The 26,796-nt window shown below is 31.9% G+C and overlaps 2 protein-coding genes across 2 annotated transcripts; both read left to right on the forward strand.

Moving 5' to 3' along the window:
- The first annotated feature begins 1,034 nt into the window (after positions 1–1,034).
- On the forward strand, positions 1,035–4,560 carry Sec20 (vesicle transport protein Sec20). The gene is made up of 5 exons (XM_089698969.1): positions 1,035–1,313; positions 2,818–2,990; positions 3,391–3,548; positions 3,714–3,817; positions 4,234–4,560. The coding sequence occupies exons 1-5, from the start codon at positions 1,182–1,184 to the stop codon at positions 4,396–4,398; spliced, it is 732 nt and encodes a 243-aa protein (XP_089555095.1). The 5' UTR covers positions 1,035–1,181; the 3' UTR covers positions 4,399–4,560.
- A 5,207-nt stretch (positions 4,561–9,767) lies between these two features.
- LOC149485720 (UDP-glycosyltransferase UGT5-like) lies at positions 9,768–15,255 on the forward strand. The gene is made up of 4 exons (XM_089698970.1): positions 9,768–10,722; positions 11,242–11,467; positions 12,441–12,657; positions 14,416–15,255. Exons 1-4 carry the CDS (start codon positions 9,859–9,861, stop codon positions 14,702–14,704), a joined length of 1,596 nt encoding a protein of 531 aa, XP_089555096.1. The 5' UTR covers positions 9,768–9,858; the 3' UTR covers positions 14,705–15,255.
- The last annotated feature ends 11,541 nt before the right edge of the window (positions 15,256–26,796 follow it).

Consider the following 26,796-nt stretch of genomic DNA (forward strand, 5'->3'; position numbering starts at 1 on the left):
AGGACCCATCCTATATCATTCAAGCGATTGAAAAAAAAGAGATAAATCCAGTGCAACCGATAAAGCATCAGAATGCTAGCAAAAGATTTATTAGGTTTATCAATATAAATCTATATATTACGCATAATATAATAAATCTGTAGAAGACGCGAAGACTGACATCCGCGCGGACGGAGTCGCGGGCGGAAGCTAGTCAGAAATAAATATCTTTTGTTTTCATTTAACACAAACATTCCTTTTTTTATTATATACAAAATTTGTTTATCCGTTTTATTAGTTAAACTGAACAACTTTCACTAAGAAACTTAGGTCGAAAAAAATGTATAGAGTTCTGCATTTTGTATGGAAAGCTTATTTTTTTATATTTCGTCCAAATTTCTTTGTAAAAGTTGATCAGTTATATAAACATGAAGTTGAAGATATCAATAGAAAGTATTCGCAAATATTGTGTACTGATAAAAAAAAATCACCCGGTGTAATTTTCACGAAAATTGTTTCAAATTGTCATTTTTGGTACTTATTACGAATATTAAATTATGCATACGAATGATTTAATTTTTAAAAATTAAGTGGAGCAACTTTCCCTTAGTACATTTGTATTATTTACATATAGGATGACAGGATGCATTTGTTTGCACTACTAGACCAAGCCCTTAAGTAATTTTTTTTACACTTAATCCCAAAAAAATTTAAGCTTTGTAATACCTACCATATTCATTGATGAGAAATGTTTTATGTTACCATAACATTCTTCTTTTTGGTTCTTCGTACAATTTTTCGAAAACTATCTATATATCAAATAATTTTATTAATCAAGCGCCTATTTTGCGTGAAATGAATATATAAAACATACAATAACAACGTATATATTGTTAATTCTAAATTAAATAAATTTTATGGGTGCAAAGCCAATAAGCTAGGATCCGTGACAAGAACGTATGTCCAATGGGCATGTATTTGTTCTGAAAATATCCCGTCTATGTGACGTTGAGAGTTGAGACTTGAGGTTGACGACCTTTGACGACTGACGTTCATTCTTGATTTTTCAGTCATCACTGTCACTTTTTGAACATTTGCCACACATTTGCCAAAATAAATATATCGCAAATCGCAGATTTTGCGTTTGGATGTTGATATTTATAATTTAAAGGCTTGTTTTATGATAAATTTATCATATTTTAATGATGATTGATCTAAGCAGTCAGCAAGCATATGGAAAATTTACTGAAAAATTAGATAATGCGGATATAACTTATCAGAATTTTGTAAAAACAGCAGCAAAATATCACTTTCAATTGAAAGCTGTTATACACGTAAGTAAATACAAAGAAAATACATATTTTGGACATTATATTAATCCCATCAGTTATCTTTTATGAGATAATTATTTGCATTTATTTTCATTTGCACTTGTATAAGATTTACATCTATTATTATCGATATTAATAGTTTTGTTGGTATTTCTTTAGAAATTTGCGGCACGAATTAAGGGGGGGGAGGGGAGGGAAAGGGAGGGGGGAGGTAAGGGGAGACCCCCTATAAAGTGGGGGGGTGCGGAAACCCCCCCTTCTATTTTTTTTTTATTTTTTTTTGAGATTATATTTATACTAGCTTTCCGCCTGCGGCTTCGCCCGCTTCGTCTAAAACATAATAAATTATATACTAAAACCTTCCTCTTGAATCACTCTATCTATTAAAAAAAACCGCATCAAAATCCGTTGCATAGTTTTAAAGATTTAAGCATACATAGGGACATAGGGACAGAGAAAGCGACTTTGTTTTATACCATGTATGTAGTGATGTAGTTAGAAATATATCGAAGATTATGGGCTTTCTTGACTGCTCCGGCGCTGCAGAACGTGGCGCTTGCCCCCGTGTACCTCGTTGCAGGCAGGAGTCTTCACTCGCCTTCGTAGCTTCAGCTTTTTGGTCGCCTCTGGCGACCAGCCTCAGCCACTCCGGCTCGCTTGACTCTGCCTGCTCCTCAGCACACGCGGGCGCCACGCTCCTCCGCGCCTCCGACTTTTTTAATACACTCTAGTGTATGACAGACAAGTACCACGTGGAATCGGGGTGGACAGATTAGGTTCTGTGATTAAAAATTTGTGTGCAATATACATACAATAAAAAACATTTTTTTAAATAATTATTTATTCAAATCTTGTATACATGTTTGATACAATTTACAATGGCATTGAATGGATCCATTTTATTTTTTCCACCGAGCGTCTCCACATATTCTATAATATTATCACCGAAGTTTGCTGGGTGGTTATAGTTATCTTTTTTAAAAAATCTTTTTACATCATGCCACTAGGACTCAAATGGGTCAGGGGCAACAAATGGGTTGTCTGGGTCTGAGTGATTAACTTTTTTATGAACATATCCCCCAAACAATCATATGCTCGCCAATAATCCATATGAATTGTTGTCCACTCAGCAACATGCTTTTGAATGAACTATGGTTTTTAATATGTACATTAAGACATTTGTTATCTCTTTCAAACACAATTCTTGTAGTTTTGTCAATGTAACTCAAACAATTTTGAACATAATCTCGAAAATTTAAAAAAAAGATTTCTCTGTAATTACACGTTTCCTCACGAAAAGCCGCTAATGTATGTTTCGGGGCATCATTATCGATCGATAAAAATTAAAATCGCGCCGAAATTCGTGCCGCACGTTTCTAAAGTCAACCCGTTTTGTTTTCATGTAATAGTTCTGTTTAGTTAGGTTTTTAACCCAGAAAGTATACACTTAATATTATTTTGTTTTCATTGCCTTATTATTTCTATGTCTGAATATTTTTCAATATAGGATATATCAAAATGTACCAATTCAATGGACAAATTGAATGAACTGAATGAAAAGGGAAGAAAAGTTATCACAAATTTAAGAGATCTCTTGGACAAATTAGACTTGCATGGGAAGGAAACTGGTGATGAAAAATTTGGCATTGAATTGGTTTCTCAGCGGCATCTGCAGGCATGGTAAATATTACGATTTTTTTATATCACTTTAAATTATATTGATTTATATTTTTTTCCATTGCTATGATTTCTTGTAGTTAAAGGTTGATGTAAAAAAAAATGTTTTTGAGAGTAGTTTACCATTCAAATTAATGTAAAAAGCTATTCCTATTTTTTAGTAAATTTAACTTTATAGGGCCCATATTTTAACACAAACACCCAACAAACTGTGTACAACATTAAAAAAATATGATGAAATAAATTTTTGTAATAGCTTATTTCTATATTGCATAAATAAGGATTCAACTTCGGTTTACACACTTTACATCAAGTTTGTTCACGGGGAAACTAAGAAGTTATATGTCTTGATGGTCATACAAAAATTGACACTGTAATTTGTGTTATTTTCTTTATTTTTAAGCCTCGTCAAAGAGTTCAAGGAAGCCAATATAAATAGTATGCTAGAGATTGAAAAGGTGCAGCGGGAAGAGTTAATGAATGCACCAGAGGGAGAGCAATCTGTGCTGAGATTGAGAAATAAAAAAGTCGATAGAGATGGATTGCTTAAAGTATCAACGGGTAAGTTGTAACCAACTTATTCATTATTGGCTTGTATTCTTGTACATTATGGCTAATATTTATAACATTAATTCTAATTTCCTGTATAGTATCCTCTTTATTGTGTTCTTGTTATATATATTGTTCAGAATTATTTTTGTGTAAAATATGTTTGATTTTGTTAAGGTGTGACAGAACAGCTGCTAACAATAAGCCGGCAGTTAGCAGCCACGACCCAGAGGAGTCAGGACACACTTGACAATCTTGTTTCATCTAGCACAACTGTTCATGTGAGTCAAATTTCAAGTTCAAATAATAGTTTCTTATATAATATAATAATATGTTAAGGTTCAATACATTTATATACATATTTAATTAATTCAATTGTTTGTGAGATAATAATATAGATTTACAAATAACTTTATTATGTATATGTATACTAGCTGCGATCCGCGGTTTCACCCGCAGTCCTCTGCTCCTGTTGGTCTTAGCGAGATGATATATAGCCTATAGCCTTCCTCGATAAATGGTCTATCTAACACCGAAAGAATTTTTCAAATCGGACGAGTAGTTCCCGAGATTAGCGCGTTCAAACAAACTCTTCAGCATTATAGTATTAGTATAGATTTTAAATTATATAGATAAATATTTATAAATAGAATAAACCATATACAGGACGAGTAAGCATAACAAATATTTCTTACAGGGCACACAATCAGAGTTACAAAACACAAGTAGCACAATCCAGCAATCCAGCAAACTTCTCAAGAAGTATGGCCGCAGAGAATTCACGGATAAAGTCATCATTTTCTTTGCTGCTCTATTCTTTCTAGCTGTTTGTCTATATATACTGCAGAAAAGGCTATTTTAATTAAGATTATTATTCTAATAGGCTTTTTTTATGGATTTAGATCCCACTTCTGATGTATTTCTATGTTTAAATATATTCTTGGAGGGTACAAGGACTGAATACATGACAAATATGTAAAATGTAAATTTTACGTTTGTATGCAGTTATTTCGAGAGTTATAAAATGTTAGACCCCCTTCCAGTGACTATAATATGTTTGAGACAGTCATGGAAGAAATATTAAAGCGTTTAAGTAGGAGTAAAAAAAAAGTTATAGTATGTGGTGATTTTAATATTGATATACTTTTACAAACACAAACGGCAACACGAATTGTTAATTTGTTTCAGTCATTTAATCTGTATAAACTTTTTAATGAACCCACACGAATTACACCTACTTCTGCAACCTGTATTGATAATACAGTTGAACCTCGATAACTTAAACCTCGGTAACATAAAAACCTCTGTAACTTCAAAAAATAATGTGTTCCCTTCCCATCAGAGCCCAAAACCTCTTTAACTTAAAATACGCAACCTCTATAACTTAAATAAATAGTCTCTGTATTGGCCCTCAGTAACTTCAAGAAATGTTTCCACAACCTCTATAACATAAAATTATTTGTCAATGAGTCATTTTGAAAGAGTGTCAAAACAAAAGGTTTCGGTATTTATTGCTTGCACGTGTTTACTATGTATTGTTAATACATTACCTATTGTTTGCTTTATCGAAATTCTTCAAAGCTTTGCGGCGGTTAGCTTTATGACAACAACTTACTTGTTTTTGATTTTAAGTTTAAGTTTTTGATTGTTGTCCTGGAAACATCACTTTACACTTTACTTTTGTGTGTGATAAAACTAGCTTAAAATGAGTCCAAAAAAAAACTAACAACCCTCACCTATGCTGATAAATTAAAAGCTATAGAAGCAGTGAAAAATGGATAGACCCTTGATAACTTAAAACCTCTATAACTTAAAATATTTTGTGTTTCCCTTGGACTTTAACTTATCGAGGTTCTACTGTATATACTGCGACTGCATCTGTTTAGAGAAAAATATTCTCAATACACTCACTTCGGATCACTGTGGCCAGAAAGTAGTTTTTGAATGGGATTGCTTACCTGAATTTAAAAGAATTAATGTTAGGCCTATAACTAAAAAAGGCATTAATAAATTTAGAGATAATATTAATAAAAACCTGCCCGTACTGAATGATCAATCCTGTCATAATAATCCTTGTGAAATGTTTAAAAATCTTTTTAATTTAGTTCATAATGAATTTGAAAAAATATTTAAAGTTAAATCTTTAAATATTACCAAGGATTTACCATTTAGTAAATGGGCGACACCTAGCATACATAGGTGTAGGATCGTTCTTTATGAGTTATATGGTATGAAGCAATATAATAAAGACCCATCTTTTCTTAGATATGTTAGAAATTACTCAAAAACTTTTAAAATTGTTTGTTTTACTGCGAAGCGTTTGTATATCAGAGATAAAATACGCGACTCGGATAATAAAGTTAAAACAGTTTGGTCTATTATTAATGGTGAAATGGGTAAAAGCAAATCAAGTAATACCATAAAACTTGTACATAATGGCATGGTTATTGACAAAAATGCTGATGTTGCGCTTGCTTTTGAAGATTTCTTTAGTAGTGTCCCTGCTAGCATTACTAATAATTTAAACTCGTCTTCAGTACTTGCAGAGACCTTTTTGAGGGACCATGTTGCGGGGTGCAGTACATTATTTCAATTGCGTCACGTAACTGCTAATGATATTGTTACAGCATTTAAGACACTTAATTTAAAAAACACTTGTGATCTTTGGGGAATGTCCGTAAATTTAGTTAATAATATAATAGAAAATATTGCAAACAATTTAGCTTTCATATTTAATAAGTGTTGTGACTATGGTACATTTCCTAATTTACTAAAGCTTAGTAAAGTTATACCTCTATTTAAGAAAGGCGATCAAGAAGACTGTAACAACTATAGACCTATCTCGATTTTACCAACATTAAGTAAGGTATTCGAAAAGTTAATATTAAACCAATTGACTAGTCACTTTGCTTCTAATAATTTGCTGCACACCAAACAGTTTGGTTTCACAAAGGGGCGCTCAACCACAGATGCTGGAGTTGCACTACTAACACATATATATAAGGCATGGGAAAACTCAAAAAATGCTTTGGGGATATTTTGTGACCTCTCCAAGGCATTTGACTGCGTTGAACATTGTACATTATTGCGTAAACTTAATCACTATGGGATTAAAGGACAAGCTCAGAACCTCATAGCCTCATACCTGCATGATAGGATACAAACTGTAGTTGTTAATGGAGAACGTTCTAGCGGTGCGTCAATTAACATTGGTGTTCCACAAGGATCTATTTTAGGACCCTTCTTGTTCTTGGTATATATCAATGATCTACCTTATTATTTACAGGATAGGTGTGAAATAGTTCTGTTTGCAGATGATACCTCATTAATATTCAATGTAGATAGGCATGACCCAAATGTTGACGAAGTGAACAGTACTCTTTTACACATATCCGACTGGTTTACTGCTAATAATTTATTATTAAATGCCAAAAAAACAACTTGTGTTGAATTTTTACTACCTAACGTTAAAAAGTTGAGCAGAAATATTACCTTGAACGGGGAGGTATTACACCCTACAGAATCGACTGTATTTCTTGGGTTAACATTGGACGAGAAACTACAGTGGGGAGCCCATGTCAACACCGCTGCAGGTAAGCTCAGTTCAGCAGCATATGCAGTCCGAAAGGTAAGGCATCTCACCGATGAAGATACAGCTAGATTGGTTTATTTCAGCTACTTTCATAGTATTATGTCCTATGGAATTCTACTATGGGGCAGGGCAGCAGATATAGAAACTATATTTATCTTACAGAAAAGAGCCATTCGCTCTATATATAATTTACGTGCTCGGGACTCACTAAGAGATCTCTTTAAGAATACTGGTATCCTTACTGTACCATCACAGTATATATTTAATAATATTTTGCATGTACACAAAAATGCCGACGTACACACAAGAGTAGGAGATAGACACTGTTATGGCACAAGGAACAGAAATAGAATTGAAATGCCATTTTTCCGATTAGCTAAAGTTAAAAATTCATTTATGGGTCAAGGTCATAGAAATCTAAATAACAAGACACATAGAAGTGCTAAAATGTCATAATTCGTATGAAAACCGCTGTCGCCAAAATCAACACATTCAAACCGAAAGCTAAACAGTACACACAAGTAAACTATGCCTTTTATTGGACAGCTTGATTTTAGTGAAAACTAACTTATCTATTAAATTAAGCTTTTGAATATGTATCCTAACGCACGAATTTACGGTTTATTTTAGAATAACATCCCTAAGTATATGAGACTTTTTGCTCCAATACGAACAAACGTGATAATAAGAATGGTCGACTGTGTCATTCATTGTTATTTCGATTACTATGGTGACGCTCGTAATACTTGTAAATATTCTATAATTTTAAGGAAAAACGGCATTATTTCTAAAAAAAAATATTTTCCGATGAAATATTATTCCTTTATAAGTATAATTACAACTTGTGGAAGAATTTCCGCAATGGAAATTGCTGAAACACACCATGTATACACTCATACGTCTCCAGAGCAACTGAACAGTGACGAATGCACTGGTGTTGTGCAAATCACCTGAGTGGCGACAAGGTCACGCACGCTTACGACTTCTAGTGTCTTGTTATTGCACGCCTCATAAGCGAAGCGTTGAGGTGGGTACTACTGTCACTTCGCGCAAAACATCTGATTTTTCAAACTTAAAATGTCTTAATGTATCATACATTGCACTTGTAAGATAATACATACACACACATATTAAGAAAAAACACTATTTTTAACGTTCATGATATTTTTGATGTCATTTTTGTTATTTAAACTAGTTAAAAAACAGTTTAAAAAAGTTCTGTCTTGGACGTCCGTGTGTCTGTATGTGCGGATCCTTTTTCTTGTTAACACGATAGCGACCGAAATACTTTACTAATCGAGTCTTTTTTTTTCTCTTACGCTTGAGTATGCTCAGGAATAGAACCCTTTCATTTTTCAGGGTCTGATTCGATGTGGTTTAATTGTTATTAAATAAACAAAAATAATAATTAATAAATATTTATTAAAAAAAAATTATGAGGCGTGCACTTTTGGATTTTCCAAATTATTTAGATTTCTATGGTCAAGGTATACGCTTTTACAATAGAATTCCTCATAATATTAAAGAGTTTGGTAGTGCTAAATTTAAAACTTATGTAAAAAATATATTAGTTCAGAGAGCCTATTATAGCATTAAGGAATATATGGAAGATGAAAATCCATGGAGGGTTGTCGCGTAAGAACCACAGGACAGTTCTTTGGCATATTATGATATATTATGTAGTTAGATTTAAGTTACAGATTATGTAATATTGACAATATGATTTTAAAAGAGCAACTATGGAGTTTCTTGCCGGTTCTTCTCCATAGATACTGCTTTCCGAATCGGTGGTAAATGTTAAAAATACTTATGTAATGACGATTCGAAAGTGCTACTAAAAGTAGTCTAATTGAATAAATAAATGTTTGAGTTTGAGTTTGAGTTTGAGTTATTTCTATGTTTCAAACTAAATTTTGATATGTATTAGCATTTTTATAAATATATTGATATTGATGGTCACTTTTAAATCAGTTCTTTTGATTGCTTGTGATTCATTTGTAATTAATAATGTATGTAATCTTTAATGTAAATATGTTATTTATTTAAGTATTTCTAATATAAAAATGTTAAAGCATTTCTGTTGTTTTATTTTATTTAATTTTTAAGCTATTGCATAGCTTTTATCTTAGACTGAGCGTGGCGACCGAATGTAAAAATTCCGTAACGAAAAAACCTAACACCCCCCACTCTAACCGGCACAGCGATGCGATGCTATGCAATAGCGTTACCGCGGCAGTCCTCGAGTGCCACACGTATTTTTTTTTATTCAAAACCAACGTAACTAAGTACATACATACAAGATACGTACAACATTGGTAATTTGCGAAAAATTTTTGTTGACGTAGGTGCGGATGCGTTTTCCTTATACCTAGCTGCACATGCAGATAATATAATGTTATTATTGGCATCTATCGGAACCGGATAGTTGATTTTAAATATTGTTTAGAACTAACTTTATTTATTACTACACAATATAAGAATTTATTAAGAACACATTTTGTGATGTACGATCACATTGTCCTATTTACACTACAGATTACTTTATCAATATTCACTATTTATACAACAAACAATAGAGCGTATCAAGTAAGTAATACATTATTTTGCGTTTGACTATTACTGAACGGAGCTTTGCTCTTAAATAAATCAGTTGGTTGTAGGCCCTCGTCCGAGTGTGACTTGTGATTCAACGCCACTCGAGAGCGTTGACCCTAAAACCGCTCGCGAATAATGATTCCGCGAAAGCTCTTCGTACTTTTATTTTTTAGTTTAACTTTAATTCAAGTATTGAACTATGCTTCCGCTCTAAATGTGCTCGTTATTGTGACTCTACCACTCAAAAGCCACTATATGGCCTTTGAAAGGCTTTTCCGAGAATTGGCTTCCAGAGGTCACTCTGTAACGGTCATGAACAACTACTTGGAAAAAAATCCGCCACCGAACATGACCTTTGTAGATCTGTCTCTCAATAGAGACAGAAAGAAGATGATGCCACCTATGTCTGATTATGAACCTATCAGTTCAAATTATATTCATTTGATCAATTTGTACCGACACTTTGTGGTAACCATCCCTGGTACGATAGAAGACTGTGAAAACTTATTCATAAATAAGAATGTTCGAGATTTCGTAGCACAGAAGCAAAAGATTGATGTTATATTTGTGGAACAATTTATGAGCGATTGCGGGCTTGCATTTGCAGCTGCTGTATACGATGCTCCTATTATTGGAATCACATCTCACACTTTGCTACCCTGGGCTTATTATCGTCTTGGTATTCCATTTGACTTTTCGGCTGATGCGTTCTACTTTTCTCGATCAGGGCCGAATCCCTCTTTGTATGATAAGGTAGAAGCGTATTTAGCGGACTACTACATTACATATCTTGCACAACGATTGGTTCATGATAATGTGTATAAAGTTTTTAATAAATATCTCCCAGATGTTCCCCTTGACATGCAAAAGGTTGGCAAAGAAAGAATGAAGATGATGTTTGCGTATCAGCATTATTCTGTGACTGGAGCGCGACTTCTTTCACCCCAAGTTCTAGAAATCGGGGGTATACATATTGATAAACCCAAACCAATTCCACAGGCAAGTTTCAATAACTCACTGATTAATAAAATCAAACATGTTTTACTATTTATATATGTATATTCTTAGTTTATCCTCCAATTCTGTTTGAACAGAAAGGTAAAGTAACTTGTAATTACTATCTAAGTCAATTAATAAAATTCGCTAGTCATAATGACTAGAGCGCATTGAGGCGGATAAATACATTTCCTGCCCCCCTAGTCAAGTGGCTTTCTGTTAGCGTAGCGTTCAATAGAATAGACTACGAATGTATGAGATTGACGTAGGCTGTAGATAAACGTATCTACAGGTTACGTCAATCTCATACATTCGTAGTCTATTCTATTGAACGCTACGCTAACAGAAAGCCACTTGACTAGGGGGGCTGGTATTTTCAAGACACTGTTATGTTTACAGTAAAGTACATATTGTTTGTTTCATTTACAGTCAAAATTATTGTCCTGTTATTGTAATACCTCAATTTGTTCTTAGATATAAATCACCCGCATTGAATTTAAATACATTTTTATATTATTACAGGATGTAGAAAAATTCCTCACATCCGCCAAAAATGGTGTGATTTACGTAAGTTTCGGTTCTAATTTAAAAGCCAGTACTATGAGCGCACAAAAAATGCAGCAGTTCCTAGATGCTTTCAAACGCTTACCACAGAAAGTTCTATGGAAACTGGAGAATATTACGTTAAACGAGGATTTCGAGAACATCATATTGACTCGCCCTTGGTTTCCTCAACGTGATATCTTGTGTAAGTATTTGATTCTAACTTCTATGATTTGGGTCTGGTTTGCTTTGATATGTGTGAAAAACAAATATGGCTGTTATTTGAGCACAGAGAAGTGGCGGTTTTGACGCTGAAGGTTTCTTGTTGTCCCGGGTTAAAACGTAACGTAACGTAACTAAAGAAAAACCCGCATAGCTCCCTTCCTGTGAGATTTTTGGGATAAATCCTATCCTCTGTGTTAATCCAAGTTACTCTCTATGTGTGCTAAATTTCATTGTAATCGGTTCAGCAGTATTTGCGTGAAAGAGTAACAAACATCATACATACACACTCACAAACTTTCGTATTTATAATATTAGGTTGGTTCAATGCTCTAAGAATATTAGTATTGTTCACATTTCTATAATATCGATTTTACTGATACGTTTCGTAACCTAATTAGTTACCTATAATATTTTTAGATAAATTAGTAGTTATCTTCATGTAGGCGTAAACATAACTGTACTTCATAACCGGTTATTAACCATTACTAGCGTGCTTGTCATGCATGATAGAGAAAAAATAATGATATGGATTTCATAAATCTGGTTAAAGAATCGACTTTACTTACCTTAATGAAGCGTAGGCTTCAAGAGAACGGAACATGAAAACATAAATATGTTGTTTTTGTTAATTATTGTGTTGATTATGATAAAACTGTTTCGATTTAAAATCATTTAACGGTAGGTAATAGTTTGTAAACATTATTTAATCTATAGCCACATACATTATTTGTGATAGGATATGCGCTTAATTAAAATTTACTTAAATAAAATACACTACAACAATGTTTCTGGCGTAACTGGAATAGATAATAGTGGACATAATGAAGATCCTTGGTTATAGCTCTTTAAAACTTTGTAGTCGAGGACTCTTTTCACTTAAAGGGACCCTTAGTTATCAACGGATCGGGCATCGAGCCAATCTCTTATGCTATAATCGCACTTAATTATTTTAGGTCACTCAAAAGTCCTGGCATTCATCTCACATGGGGGTATGCTCAGTCTCTCCGAAGCGGCACATTGTGGAAAACCATTGTTAGCAATACCGTTCTTTGGAGACCAATTTTCTAATGCTGCGGCCATCGAAAGTTCTGGTTTGGGAACTACTCTTTACTTTGACCATGTCAGCGCGGATTCCTTGAAAGATTTCATCGAATATCTGACTACTGAAAAGTAAGTGTTTACTACAAAATTAAGAGAGAATATTTATTCTAAATCTTCTAATTTGATTAAAGTACTTTGCAACATGCTCGCCTCATCACCATTATCACAATAGTAGGTTTAATGAATTTATGATGTAGCACAATTTTTTTTTGGTTTCGGGCTTTGAATCAAATATAACAAAATATATGTTAATTGGCTCGTATATGGTTATTAAGGTTGCATTACGAGTTATGGATTGTATTTTAAATTCCCTCTACAAAGAGAGTTTAACCTTTAAGTATGGACGTGGAGTCTCACAGGCTACTCAATGTTTACGTTTTCATAGTTTCACCTATTTCCCCCTACTCCCCGGGATTGAGCGGCTCAGTAGCTTTTGTTTTAGTTGCCAAACTACCAACGAGGGAGGAGGTTGTGTCGTCCGGTGAATATTAAGTGAGTAATAACCATCCAAAAATGGACTGGAGCCTGTCAGGCTACACGTCCATTGTTGTCATATAATATATTTTATAAGGGCGATTATGTTTGTTTCAGATTTTGTAGTACAAAATGTCAAATTATAAATAATGCCGGTAATTTTTCATCAAAACTACCGTCTACGACTTCTGTTCAGGGCCCTGCGCAAAAAATTTCCGTGTCGCTGATCCAACTTTCGAACAAAAAGTGAGTGTGTTGTTCGCTACGGATTAGTCTGACAATGAAGAAAATATTGAAGGTTTTTTTTTTATATTGGAGTCCGAACTAATACAAAATCATGAGAATGACAGTGATGAAGATCAGGACCAAGATCAGGACCATGATCAGGACCAAGATCAGGACCGGGAACCGGACCAGGTCCTAGGAGAAGAATCGGACAGTTCCAAAAGCAGTGGAAAGAGGAGATTTTTAAAAAAAACTAGCACTCGTGCTTGTAGTGCCTCATGTGCAACTTGACGTGTTATAAATACTTCATTGCCAAGAGAACCGAGGTTGACTATGAATCGATGGTATGATAATGATATGGTTACAGATGGTGTCCAGGATCAAGAAACCATTCAAGGGTCCAGAAGAGCATGTAGAATCTGTCCCGCGAAAAAACATAGGATAACTACCTATGTTTGTGTTGGGTGCAAGAAACCCGTGTGTCTCCAATGTTCTAGACCTTTGTGCACTGACTGCCAATAAATTAGCGTTATTAGACCGTTGTCAATATTTTTTGTATTAGTTACCGGAAGTAGGTATTTTGTGTTTTTGGTTCCTTATATATTATATTTTAAGAAAAAAAGACTCATTTTGTTATAGTCATAAGTTTGGCTGTTTTTAATATCTAAAAATGTAGCCTAAGTAAATTTAGACTTAAAAGTGTCACGATTTTTTATTTTTTACATTTCTATATTTTTTTTAATAAAAGTTGATTACATAAGCACGTTATTTTATTGCTAAATCCCTTAAATTCAATATCCAATCAGCTTTAAAGCAACCTTATATCAAATTCTCAAAAAAAAAAAGTATGTACATATAGGAGCCTGTGAGACTCCACGTCCGCAGTAGTGTTAAGAAAAAATGACGTCCATACTTAAAGGTTAACCAAAGAGAATATAATAAGCTATATATTTACGAACACTGTTGTGTTATTTATTTGAACAATTTTCATGAATTACCCTCATATTTTAGGGTTTTTTTAGAATAGGGTATAAACGAGCACAAGTCTTCCTCTGTTATCTGAAACAGATGCTCGTATCTATTTCTATACAAGTTTATTTATAAATTAAGTACAAATTAATTTTCCAGGATGCAGCAAAGCGCGCGCTCTGTTTCTAAACTATGGCACGATAGACCAATGGATGTTTTAGACAGCGCCATCTATTGGACGGAGTATGTATCGCGTCATAGAACAGCGCCGCCATCCTTGCCGTCGAAAAGTAGCACGTGGTTCCAGCGTTCACTGCTAGATGTCTATAGTGTGCTTTTTGCTGTACTTTTAGCGGTTTTAATACTATTTTATGTTGTTGTTAAATTGTTTATTTATTTAGTGAAAAAGATTTTAGGTATATTTATAGTAAAAAAGAAAAAGGATTAGCTAGCTTTCTTATTAATCTTTTCCATGTAGACTACCTATCTAGAGAAAATTTTATTTATTTTTAGGAAAATGTTTATTAAAATTACTTATAATTTCATAAAATATAGGTACCTAATATTGTATTATAATTGATGTACTTTCCTTTGTATAAAATAAAACCTTATACTTAGCTTTTAGCTTTCAACGTTACAGTATAACAATAACCTATAAACATTGATGACCGTTGGCACATGGTAATAACTAATAAGTAATAACGCATACCTATACCTACTGTTGCGACTGAGAATATAGGTTCTATGTGGTTCTAACCTTATGAAGGAAAAAAAAACGATTGTTAAATGAAGATAGGCTTTTCCAGCACCTGGGTATTTATCCTTATTCAGTTAGGAACTACATAATAATTTATATGCAGGTCTGTAGATATTGTGTTGATTAATATTTAAATTTATTTTATGCAAAACAAGCTTCGGAATTAGCGACACACAAAAGGATTAAATCTAATGATTAAATGAATTAAAACTACTTACATATTGTATTTCATTTTATTATGTGTTTGAATATGACCTCTTATTATACATATTGTATTTCATTTTATTATGTGTTTGAATATGACCTCTTAATCCTCAGGGGTAAAATTGTGAGAGTAGATCGTAGGGGTTCTAGGTTACCTAATTGTTCATAAATTAAACAAATTATTGTGTAACCGATGATGAGTAATGTGCATAACATAAGTGATGAGACAGAAGAGGACACGGGACTTCACTCACATGTGTGTAGCTTTATAAATAATTTATCGATTAGATATGTATTGAAAAGTATTTTGATTGTTTAAAAAACTAGAAGGCTATGGGAGTTTTTTTCATTACCTACTAATATCACTGGATATATTATCACATATTACTAAATACAAAGACGTACCACGTAAAATATCCTTAACATGTACCTATGATATAGATATGGTTTGAATGTCGGCGAATGCGGGAAGCACCGCTTATAATGCTAAGAAGATGAATGACGATTGACGAACATTTCTAGTATAAATGGCGGATTAAAAATAAGTTATGTTTACGGATGATTCAGACTCGTGAATATTGTCCTCAACTCAGGGCGGCATTGACTTCAATTAACCATAATATTTGACTAAGGTCAGAATATTAGACGCTGCCATAAAACGAGCGATTTAATATTTTATAGTAGTCGTAGCACACATTGGAGTCTGCGCTCTAAGCAAGCTGAAAAATTGTTCTCGCAATAAACAAATCACGTGCTAGAATGTACAACATGAGCTATCTTGAAAATAAATGGTAATGACGAGGTGTGTCCATTTTTAACTCCTTCCTACATTAAAAATTTCAATCTTCAATGAAATATGTTAGATTGATCGATTAAAAAGTAAGTGCTTCATGGCTAATGTGGGCTTTTTTGTTATATTATTCATAGGTACGAAAGATAGCTAAACTAAATTAGTTGCGTAACTACAATTTCATAACAAAATAATAGCAGTGCCTAACCTTAGGATATACGATATTACATTATACATACAGTTTTTATATAAAACCACTCCTGTAATGGCCTCGAAGTGAATTCATCGATTATAGCCTAAGGCCGTTAACCCTAGAAAGATAATCATATTGAGTAGTACGGGAAAGATAGTCATGCGTCAAATTTACGCATGTTTTTTAGTTCGCTCTAAGTCGAGGTATATTTTTTTTTTCCATAAATTGTAAGTTTTTATATATTTACGGTTATATTAGAATAATTAATACTGCATATAATTTAATTATTATTATTTTTACATAAATAAAAAGACGAAAACATTAAACGTCTGCATTAAATCAACAATTCTTGTAACACGTATTGTTTCTTATAAAAACTTACTTTTTACCACAATTATCAGACTTTTTTATATGTTATATAAATTTTGTAGATATAGTTAGATGAAAAATTAGTGAGAAACAACTTTCACATAATACATAATTACTCACAACATAATATCACTATGATACATTTTTTACAGGACGCATTTGCCTTTTGTCCTATTTCAGACGGACAAAAGTATAGTAAATACGTTTTTTTACTGAAGGTCTCCTCAGTACTTTCTTATGATGTACCAGATACTTCATTTGGCAACAAATTGGAGATATTATCACGCAAATATCTTCAGAAAGCTGGTGATTCTAAACCCTCACGCATAAACAAAGATGACAGTTCCATGCTTCTATATTTCACGTTTTTTTGACTCGGATGTTTTTGTACTTTGTTATTAACATTGTGGCTATAAATTTAATATGCAATATGCAGGCAATTTTAATGATTCCATAAAATAAAGCCATTGGCCATCTCATTGTCTTCCTACTATAGGACATCAGGGAACACATTCGGTCTAATGCATCTACTCCGCCTTTTGCTTGAATGTAATATATCATGTTTGCTTTGTACCTCATCAGGAAAAGCTTCTTCTATGTCACTTTACTCGTCATCTTCAATTTCATGGTCCTCCTACCTCACTATCGGTATCTTCACAGGGACCCTCATCGCTTTGCATAAGAGCGGCCAGTATACTATATTCTTCCAATTTTCTATCCCCAATTGTTTTCTATATTTGCTTCAATATGTATAAACATAAATTTATAATATAAGTTCCAATATACAGTAATAATATGCTAAAAATATTCAAACTACCATAGAATTCAAAATCTTAAAAGTCACGGTAAAGATAATCATGCGTAATTTTGACTCACGTAGTCGTTATATTTCAAAATCGGTTAGATTTACTTTATTGATATGTATAGCATAGGATTTCTCTCAGTGAGTTATGAAATGTCCTAAACGCACAGTTATGGATTCGCGACATTTAAAAAGATACAGCTATATTTCGAAAACGCATGAGTCATTTTGACGCAGACTATCTTTCTAGGGTTAAGATGATTGACGCAAAAATTCATTTGGCAATGAGTGATAATATGTTTTTCCGCATGATCAGTTACGTAAGGGTTAAGGGGTTCGAGCTGTGTACGCCGAAATTAATTTTATCGAAGTCATTAATTATTAGAATAACAATTTCGAAACCTTGATCTAAGCACGATACTAAATGGCGCGTATAATGTTTGCTTTAAAATATAACAGCTCATTTTTTCATATAGTACCATAATGCATAAAAAGGACATTAAATATATATTCCATTTAGTATTAGATGAAAATAAAAGTTCAATTATCAAAAAACAGCTCTGATTTTTTATTTAGTACCTCCCTTAGATACTAATTAGGTATCTCAAATTATCCATTAATGAATTCAAGTTTTTTTGGGAATATTTATGCATTTCTTTTGCCCTATAATAATTATGCTGTTTCAAGAACTCATCAATACTATTTTGGCACAATAATTGATGACACGAGGTGAATATCTCATGCGAACCGGGAAATCCCTGAAAGGTGATTATGGATGCGTTGCCAATGAACTTGTGAGGCCGTATGAAATAACCGATGTTATGTTCTGGACCAGGAATACCGCTATTAGTATTGTCTTCCTTGTTTTATAATAATCTCGTTATATACTTATTCCTCGCTTTGGAGCGAAGGGATTGCAAATCGTAGGCAGTAAAAACAATGTTTGTGGGAAGGGAAGAAATCTATGGTCAAGTTGATATCAAAAAAAGTATTAGAATCGAAAAGCAATACATAAATAGTATTCATTGTTGGCGATTTTCGTTAAGTTTTCGAAGAATTAGGTGGTTAATAAAACACCAATTTTTTATTGTTTGAAAAAGATAGTAGTTAGAGTAAAGTTGCTATAGTAAAATTTACAAGTATCGAGGTGGAGTTTATTATGGTTATTGTCTGGAACAAATTGTATCTACTAAGTCAGTAACATTGCTTAATTGGATTACAAAATATGCTTTCAGATGAACTTGTATTTTACAGAAATAAAGTTTACCAAAAGCTTCCGTAGCGAAGGTGACGTTTAGCTACACGACTAATCGCCAACGTATATAGATATGCTATATTTTTTAACTATATGTTTAAATATGTATCATGGTTTTAGAGAACGCTTTGAACTCAATTAAAATATCTATTTCCACTGTTTTTCACTAGCTTTGTTACAGCCACTGTGGTTATTTATATATCTCAACAAGTTTATTGTAGGTACCCAATTAAAAAGCAAGAGCTTTCGTGAAGCGCTAAAATATTTTTATTATAGAACATCAAGTGTCTGTTGTAGCACCCATTGTCAAACTTAATTTTGTTGTAAAATATTTTAAGGTTAAAAAGTTATTTATAAAGCCTAATTTACAAGAAAATATGCATTAAGTGAATTTAGAATTTTGATAACTCTAAACACTTATCGTCCTACACAGAATAGTTAGGTAATAGACATTAGATATCAAATTGTAAAGGTCAAATTCAAACGAAGTTAATTTTGAATAGAAGTATTATTTACTAGAAAGCAAGTAATAGATATAATATAGCTGCATATACTAAAATCAGATATAAAATTAGGTACCTACCTATTTTTAAAAGAAGTCGGGAGTGGTTGAGGTCATAAAATGAAATTATTATGAATGCAATACACAACGTCTTTGTTACCAACGCGAACGCGTTGTAGGAATATTTCTAAATTTATTGAGGAATTGAATCCAGAATGCGGAACACCATTTATAATATTGAATACCTATACGAGCTTGATAAACTATTGAATGAGAACATAAAATTATGCATATTATTTACGCATATTGTCTCGGGTATACCAACGCACGCATAAGAAAGATAATATTATGTACATGATGCATTTACCCACAAAGACCATAATGCATCCAAAAATAAACAGTCTTAACTATATTGAATTATTTTAAACCAGTATGTTGTTTGTTATGCTATTTGCGGCCCATCGCGGTCCCGCAATGGAACTTTTATTGGACATTAAGAAATATACGTAGTGTACTTTTTATTAGGAAATGTTTATTTTGATATAAATAAGAAAACTTTAAATTCTTCATACAAATTGAGTCCCACTAATTACAAAAAAGTTACAGCGTTTGACCCATTCAAGTCGATACTTTTAGAAATACGTTTATTGATTGGCATTTATATTTTTCAGACTAATAGATACTTTATAATAATTTGTTTTAAATAAAGGTTAAATCACGATGTACCTAATGAAATTCACGTCGATTGGGAACAATAAGGAATTCAATGAAAACAAATTTGAATTGTGTTTGTATTGTCTTATTAGATTATACACGATTAGGTCCCAAACGGAGCGTGTCAATCTTTGAGTAGCGTTTAGATACTATTATTTGTATACGTAGTATATTATTATTAGTCTGTGCTATTATGTATTCTGTGCTTTGAGTAAAAACGAAGTTCTTAGAACATACATTTGAACGAAGTTTATAGAAATTAGTTGGAAAAAATTCCCAAGTATGATTCTGAATCAATTAAAGAGGGATATTTTTCAAACAGAACTTCGAAAAATATCCTTGAACTAGAAACTTTAGATGTCTCATGAACATTAAATGTATGAATGATATACAGAAATTTAATTTTCTTTAGAAAAATGTAATAAAAGTATGTATATTAGAAAGATTTGAATTATCTTAGCAAAAATATGCATAAATTTACCTCAGGGCCCGCTTCCTCATATTAGCATATGAGTAGAATATTTTGATTATATGCACGGAGTTCAAAATAAAATGAGATTGTATTTATTGTAATGGTAATGAAGCCGAATGAACGCTTTGTTGTTTGTAAATTACTTAATTTAATTATACGAGTAGGTACCTTATCAAATTTATAGCAAAACATTTAATTAACCTACTTTACAGTTATCCTTAACAATCTGTATTTATCTGTGTCATTTTCAGGTTATTTTAGAAAAAGGCCTCGTTTATTCGTCTCAATTTTAAACTACCTAATTGATGATCCGCATTGTAATTGATTTTTATGATATTAACAATTAAAATGATTTTTCCGATATTAATTAGTTTACGTACTACACATACATATCTCGATATTTCAAGCAGTCGAAATATGTGACAGTGGTATTAATGTAGGTAGCGTTTATATTTATAGAGTCAGAAAATTAAAACCAACATAAAAAAATCTGTTCTAACAAATACAAGATTCGTTTTCAACGACGCAATTGATTATTCTATTAAAAATATTCATGAATGGAGTGAAAGAAGCTGTTGGCGTTCCATTTAAATTATGGCTTTAAAAGAAGTCTATTTATCGCTTGAACTCGCGGTTCGGAGCTAAAGCAGACTTTTATCTCAAGTCTAGGCTGTATAGCGTATGCTCTAACCGATGTTTACGCTATGTTTATACGTCGTTATGTGTGCTCTCGTGTTTTTTACAGCCCATTCGGTTTCTTCTATTACTTTGAAATTTCCGCTGCAAATTGATGTTGGACATGAAAGCTTCTTGAGAAAAAACCTTTAGTTATAATTTGGGATTATTTATAAAATTTTTAGAAGACGGGAAAATATTATGAAATATTTTTTTAATTACATATAAATAAAATTACTTGTACATAATTACGTCTAGAAGAGAGTCAGATTTATAGGCGAGTAGTGGTAAGTGGTAATTATGAGAAGGTTAAAAGTGTTATTTACCTAAAAGGTCAACTATGAATGTCCTATTTTTAAATTAATTACGGTTAGATAAAAGAAGCGAGTGCTTGACCCGCATCACTCCAATTTCATTTCTGGTATTTTAAGAAAGATTTTAATATAATTTGTAACATTCAGAGACGTAAAGCAATCAATTTTATGCGCGATCCGTCGAAGTAAACTCAATGATAATTATATTCCCACGCTTCCAATATTTGACAGAAGTGGTTATGAGTAATGACCCAATTGAAGTGAACGCCTGACATGCTATTTAGTTGGTAATAGATAGGTTCGTGCTTTTGTAAACCTTAGTTAATTTACTGTAATAAATACTACGCGAAACCTAAATTATTAAAAGACACACTAATAGTGCCTAATATTAATATATTTTAAGTTAATACATATTGTTCAACCAATCTATATTTATGCTAAGTTTACTATATTTTACGTTTTACATTTACAGTTGCTAGACTTTAAGAAATAAGTTATTATTTAGTTTAAGGCTTTTTATTAGATTTGTAATGTACATTTTCCATGAAGTTCTAAAATAACGGACGAAAACAAGTGCGTGCAGTAAATGCATTTTTAGATTGCAAAGCTCAAAGGTATTGTATCGCTGGCAAAAGTTTATTGTTTTAATAGCTCTGCGGAGTGGTGATCTCCGGCCATTAGAAGAAGTGCTTTAGTGTATAATAAAATGATCAGAACTCGGATACATACCGTTAATTACTAGTTGTGCTTGTATTGTTTCCTTGTTTATTAACGTAAAGGAAGATTACGTTTATTGATCCTTGGCATCACTGGAAAATGAAATTCGTCAGAGACTTGTTCCTAGTAAGCTTTAACGCCCTACAACAGATTCTTTATTTTTTACAACATATGATCTTTACTGAAATACCGTAATATTGTCCTTTCAAATCTGATTATCTCGTTCTTTGGAAACCAGCGCGGATTTAGAAATAATTATGCTGCTTTAGTACTTAGGTAATTATTGTTTTTGAAAATAAAATGTCTAAAGGAAATGTGCATTTCAACTGATGGAACATTTAGAGACTATTTTCGATTTAATTTATATAACAATATATATAGAAGTAGAAAAAAAATGTAGGTATTTCTCTGTGAAAGAGATTGAGTTAAAAGTGTTCTTATTTATAATATGTTGTAAGTAGTTGAAATAACATATACACCTGTTAGTAAAATAATAACTTTATTATCTCATAAATCGTACTGGTTGATGGCTGTGATATATAATAGGACGACATAAAGGAAGTAGGTGCAATGCATATTTTATTAAGTGATGCAACTTTATGGGCCTTTTAAAATATAATATAATTTTATCACGTCTAATCTGCGACACAAAGATGTCGATGAAATGTCTAGTGTACCTAATATAATTTCTTAGCAAGTTTGTAAGTATATAATTACATATATACTAAAATTACTAATATAAGAATACAATATATAAAATATATTCCTCGATGACTCTATGAAGAGCTCTTTATTATTAGCGTTTTATGTTTTAAAATTTGAAAATAACATGGAATAAAAAACCTCGAAGTTAATGTTAAACTTTTATAAAACTCTTTATGAGGGTTCACAGGTCAACTTCTTAAATTATTAGGTTTACAAAATATATATCACATAGTTAAATACATTTGCGAATAGTTTTAATTGCAATCCTTACAATTGATGTATTTGATTATTACATGAATTTTACGATAGGACCCTTCGGCCTTCATACTTGAATACCTTTCAAAATTAACATCATTATACGAGGCATTATTATTAAATCAGATGTTAGAATTGCCAGAATGATTAGGATTTTGGTCATTAACGGATCAATTCGTGGACACTAATTATTGGCTCGGCTGGTGTTGATCAATGCGTTTGTGGTATTTTGTTGTGAAATGGTTTGTACTGCGGTGGTGTCTGCTCGCACGGAATTAGCACAGTAAAGCCTGATATTTTCAATTGTATCTATGCATACACCATTCTCTATTTGCAAATTATCTTCACAGGAATTTGGCTTTTAATGGCTAAGCTTGAAACTGATAATTCTCTGAACAATTTTCGTGCTAGATTGCATTTTTTGGCATCCTACAGTCTCGTGACTGAACCCGATGTCTTATTCTGTAGAAAGTAAACTTGAGCTTTGTTGTAAGTACGTTACTGAGCAATAAAATTATTACGTTTTACTTCCTTGAATTATGCATATTAATGTTCCACTTCTTTCATAAAGCGGATAAGGTTTCGTAAGTTATAGAAATCGCTGTTCTCTTATCATAATAACATTTTATGTGTGCGTTACGTGTATTAGTAGAGCTTTTTTTAAGCAAATGAAATGAATAATATTTAAGGTAGGTTTCCAAGTATCTTTAATACGTTGTGTTGTTATGTCCATGCATTGACCATTAAATGCCAATAACATTGCTGTTATTATTAATACAATATTACATCGGGATTCTGAAACATGATATAAAGGCCTAATTGGCGAACATAGTACGTTCGCTATTCCCAATGTAATTATAGCTCCAATTTTAGTAATATTGATATAAGTATTCCATTTCATTAGGATATACATTGAAATTTTGAATTCTAATATTCGTTTTTTGTACGGCGATAAGTTTAAAAACCACATTGATTTTCTTCGCTTTACTGAACCTATTTTGATAAATCTTACTTTCTTAAGAATAAAACTAAAAGTACAAATAATAATAACTGTAATTGACAATTCATTTATTCGGGTTGATGCGTAGGAAATATAACAAAATGGTTTTACCGTAAATATTTTTTTCGTCGGCACTAATAAACCGGTTGAATTATTAATAATTACACATTCTCTAACAGTCGATCATTATTATTTAAACATCATGCAGTTTGATCAAACATCATGTTTATACTTAAAGTAAGGTCTATATATATAATGGCCAACGCATTTATTTTGTTACTAAGTTGGACCAATAGTCGATCTGAGAGTGACCAATAATTTTGTACTATCTTCTCAAGGTAGGAAATGTAGTAATTGATGTTGAATTTATTAATTTTAATTTCAAATTTGAATTTTGAACTCTATTAACAATCAATTGAATGTATTGGAATAAAAAAGAGCTTTCACTCAACTTGCGGGCGGGCTGGCTTCACGTTTCACCGTTCTCGTTATAGTTTGTAATTTTCATCCAAAGCTTAGTTCCTTTCAACCCGTACGAATAAAACAAAAAATAATAGTAGCGATATATCCTTATAAGCTAAAAAATGAAATAATGTTAAGTATGAGACTAATGAAGTTTGTTTAAAACAATTATCTTATACTTGGAGGACACCTGGCCGGCGTTTCATAACTTAGCCATATAAGTTCACAAACATTGGGACAATCTATTTGAGCTGTAATAGTATTTCATGCTTGTCGAAATTCATGTTTAAATGCAGTATAAGGTCCATTATAAAATACGGTTAGGCTATAAACAGTTTGGAATTGTGCAAGTTTGAGAAACTCTGTTTAATTTGAAGTATGCATGTCATTTTATTATCTTGCGGTTATTTGAGTGCTAAGTCGCGGTTTTTCATATTCCTTCCTATTTTCTTTAGTGTCTTCTTTATGTATTTTGTAGGATATTTCATATTTGTGTTTTGGTGTCAATACATGTATTGAAAGATATAATCTGCTTCATTAAAATGCAACGATAGATAGGAAGAAGGAAATCTTTGCTAAAACATTAATTAAAGTAAACGAACAATAATTTACTAGTGTGTGTAATTAATGCTTCTTTGTCTATTCTATTATACATATTTTTCTTAGCAAACTTGTTGTTGCAGTGGTAGCATTGTATTGCACGCCTCATAAGCGAAGCGTTGAGGTGGGTACTACTGTCACTTCGCGCAAAACATCTGATTTTTCAAACTTAAAATGTCTTTATGTATCATACATTGCACTTGTAAGATAATACATACACACACATATTAAGAAAAAACACTATTTTTAACGTTCATGATATTTTTGATGTCATTTTTGTTATTTAAACTAGTTAAAAAACAGTTTAAAAAAGTTCTGTCTTGGACGTCCGTGTGTCTGTATGTGCGGATCCTTTTTCTTGTTAACACGATAGCGACCGAAATACTTTACTAATCGAGTCTTTTTTTTTCTCTTACGCTTGAGTATGCTCAGGAATAGAACCCTTTCATTTTTCATTATTCGATGTGGTTTAATTGTTATTAAATAAACAAAAATAATAATTAATAAATATTTATTAAAAAAAATTATGAGGCGTGCACTTTTGGATTTTCCAAATTATATTTTATCTTATAGCGTCAGAGGGTGTGAGTTAGGTTCCTACTCAGGAGAACCATCGGGTTTTTATTTTATTGTATTATGAATTAATTGAATTGAATTCTTTATATTTTTATTCATTAAACTTAATATGTGATTTTGTATACCAGTAACATTAACAAGTGTAATTTGTTTTATCATATATGTAATCTTTGAAGATACATAATATATAGAAACCGTAATAAATAATCTCACAACGAATAGAAGACGATGCTTTTGTTTTGTTATTTCATAAACATATTCATATGCGAGTGATTTAATGCCATTAAACAATTAGTTATTAGACAGTCACAAATTATGTATAATATTTAATGCCAAGAACGGATTTAAAGAACATTAAATCATTACTAGTAAGTAAATACGCTAGCGTATTTCCTATGATGTCATTGAATCATCTGTCTCATATTCGAAGAATAATGCCAATAATGTTTTCCTTCAATAATTATTTGCATCAATATTATTCCCGTTATAATATGTTTTTACACACTGATTAAATTTATTACTTTAACGAACTTGGCCTAAATAAACTGATTGCAAACATTAGTTACACGAATTGGATTCTAATTTTAATTAATGCAATTTTTGTTTGAGCGTATTATTACATTGTTTGATATAATAATGAAGTAGGTTTTTAAAAGGTTTATTTTAACTAGTATTGACCCTTGCTGCGGTTGGTTACATAAAAGAGAATAAGAATAATAAAATAATAGTGTGTATTAATTTCCTTTTTAGTTTTTGTGTTTGTAATATTCATTCGATTTAGTAGAAGTTAGGTTAGGTAGTTCCTATAGAGGTATAATTAATAGAGTTACACAAATGAAAGTAATATGTATTGTATTTAGAGCTTTAAGATAAAGTAGCTTTTGCAGGATAAAGTAAACATATGTTTGATGTTTAGAGTACCTATATGTATCTAAATTGATTATGACTATAAGTAATATGTATGATAATATCCTAGTAGGTATATTATGGTTGGTTAGTTTAAACTATTTTTATAAAATGAAAAGAAGGTCCATAATTTAAAGAAAAATAATTGTTATTTTGTCCCTTTTAAAGAAGAAGAAGAAACTTCTTCTTCTTTCTTTCTTCTTCTTTCTTCTTTCTGTTATTTTGTCCCTTTATTTATGATTACAACTTTAAAAATAACATGTTTTTATACT

This window comes from Colias philodice, chromosome 9, assembly GCF_061535455.1.
Source record: "Colias philodice isolate Cphi_HAF_F1 chromosome 9, ilColPhil1 Martin Lab GWU primary, whole genome shotgun sequence".
Classification (NCBI taxonomy): domain Eukaryota; kingdom Metazoa; phylum Arthropoda; class Insecta; order Lepidoptera; family Pieridae; genus Colias; species Colias philodice.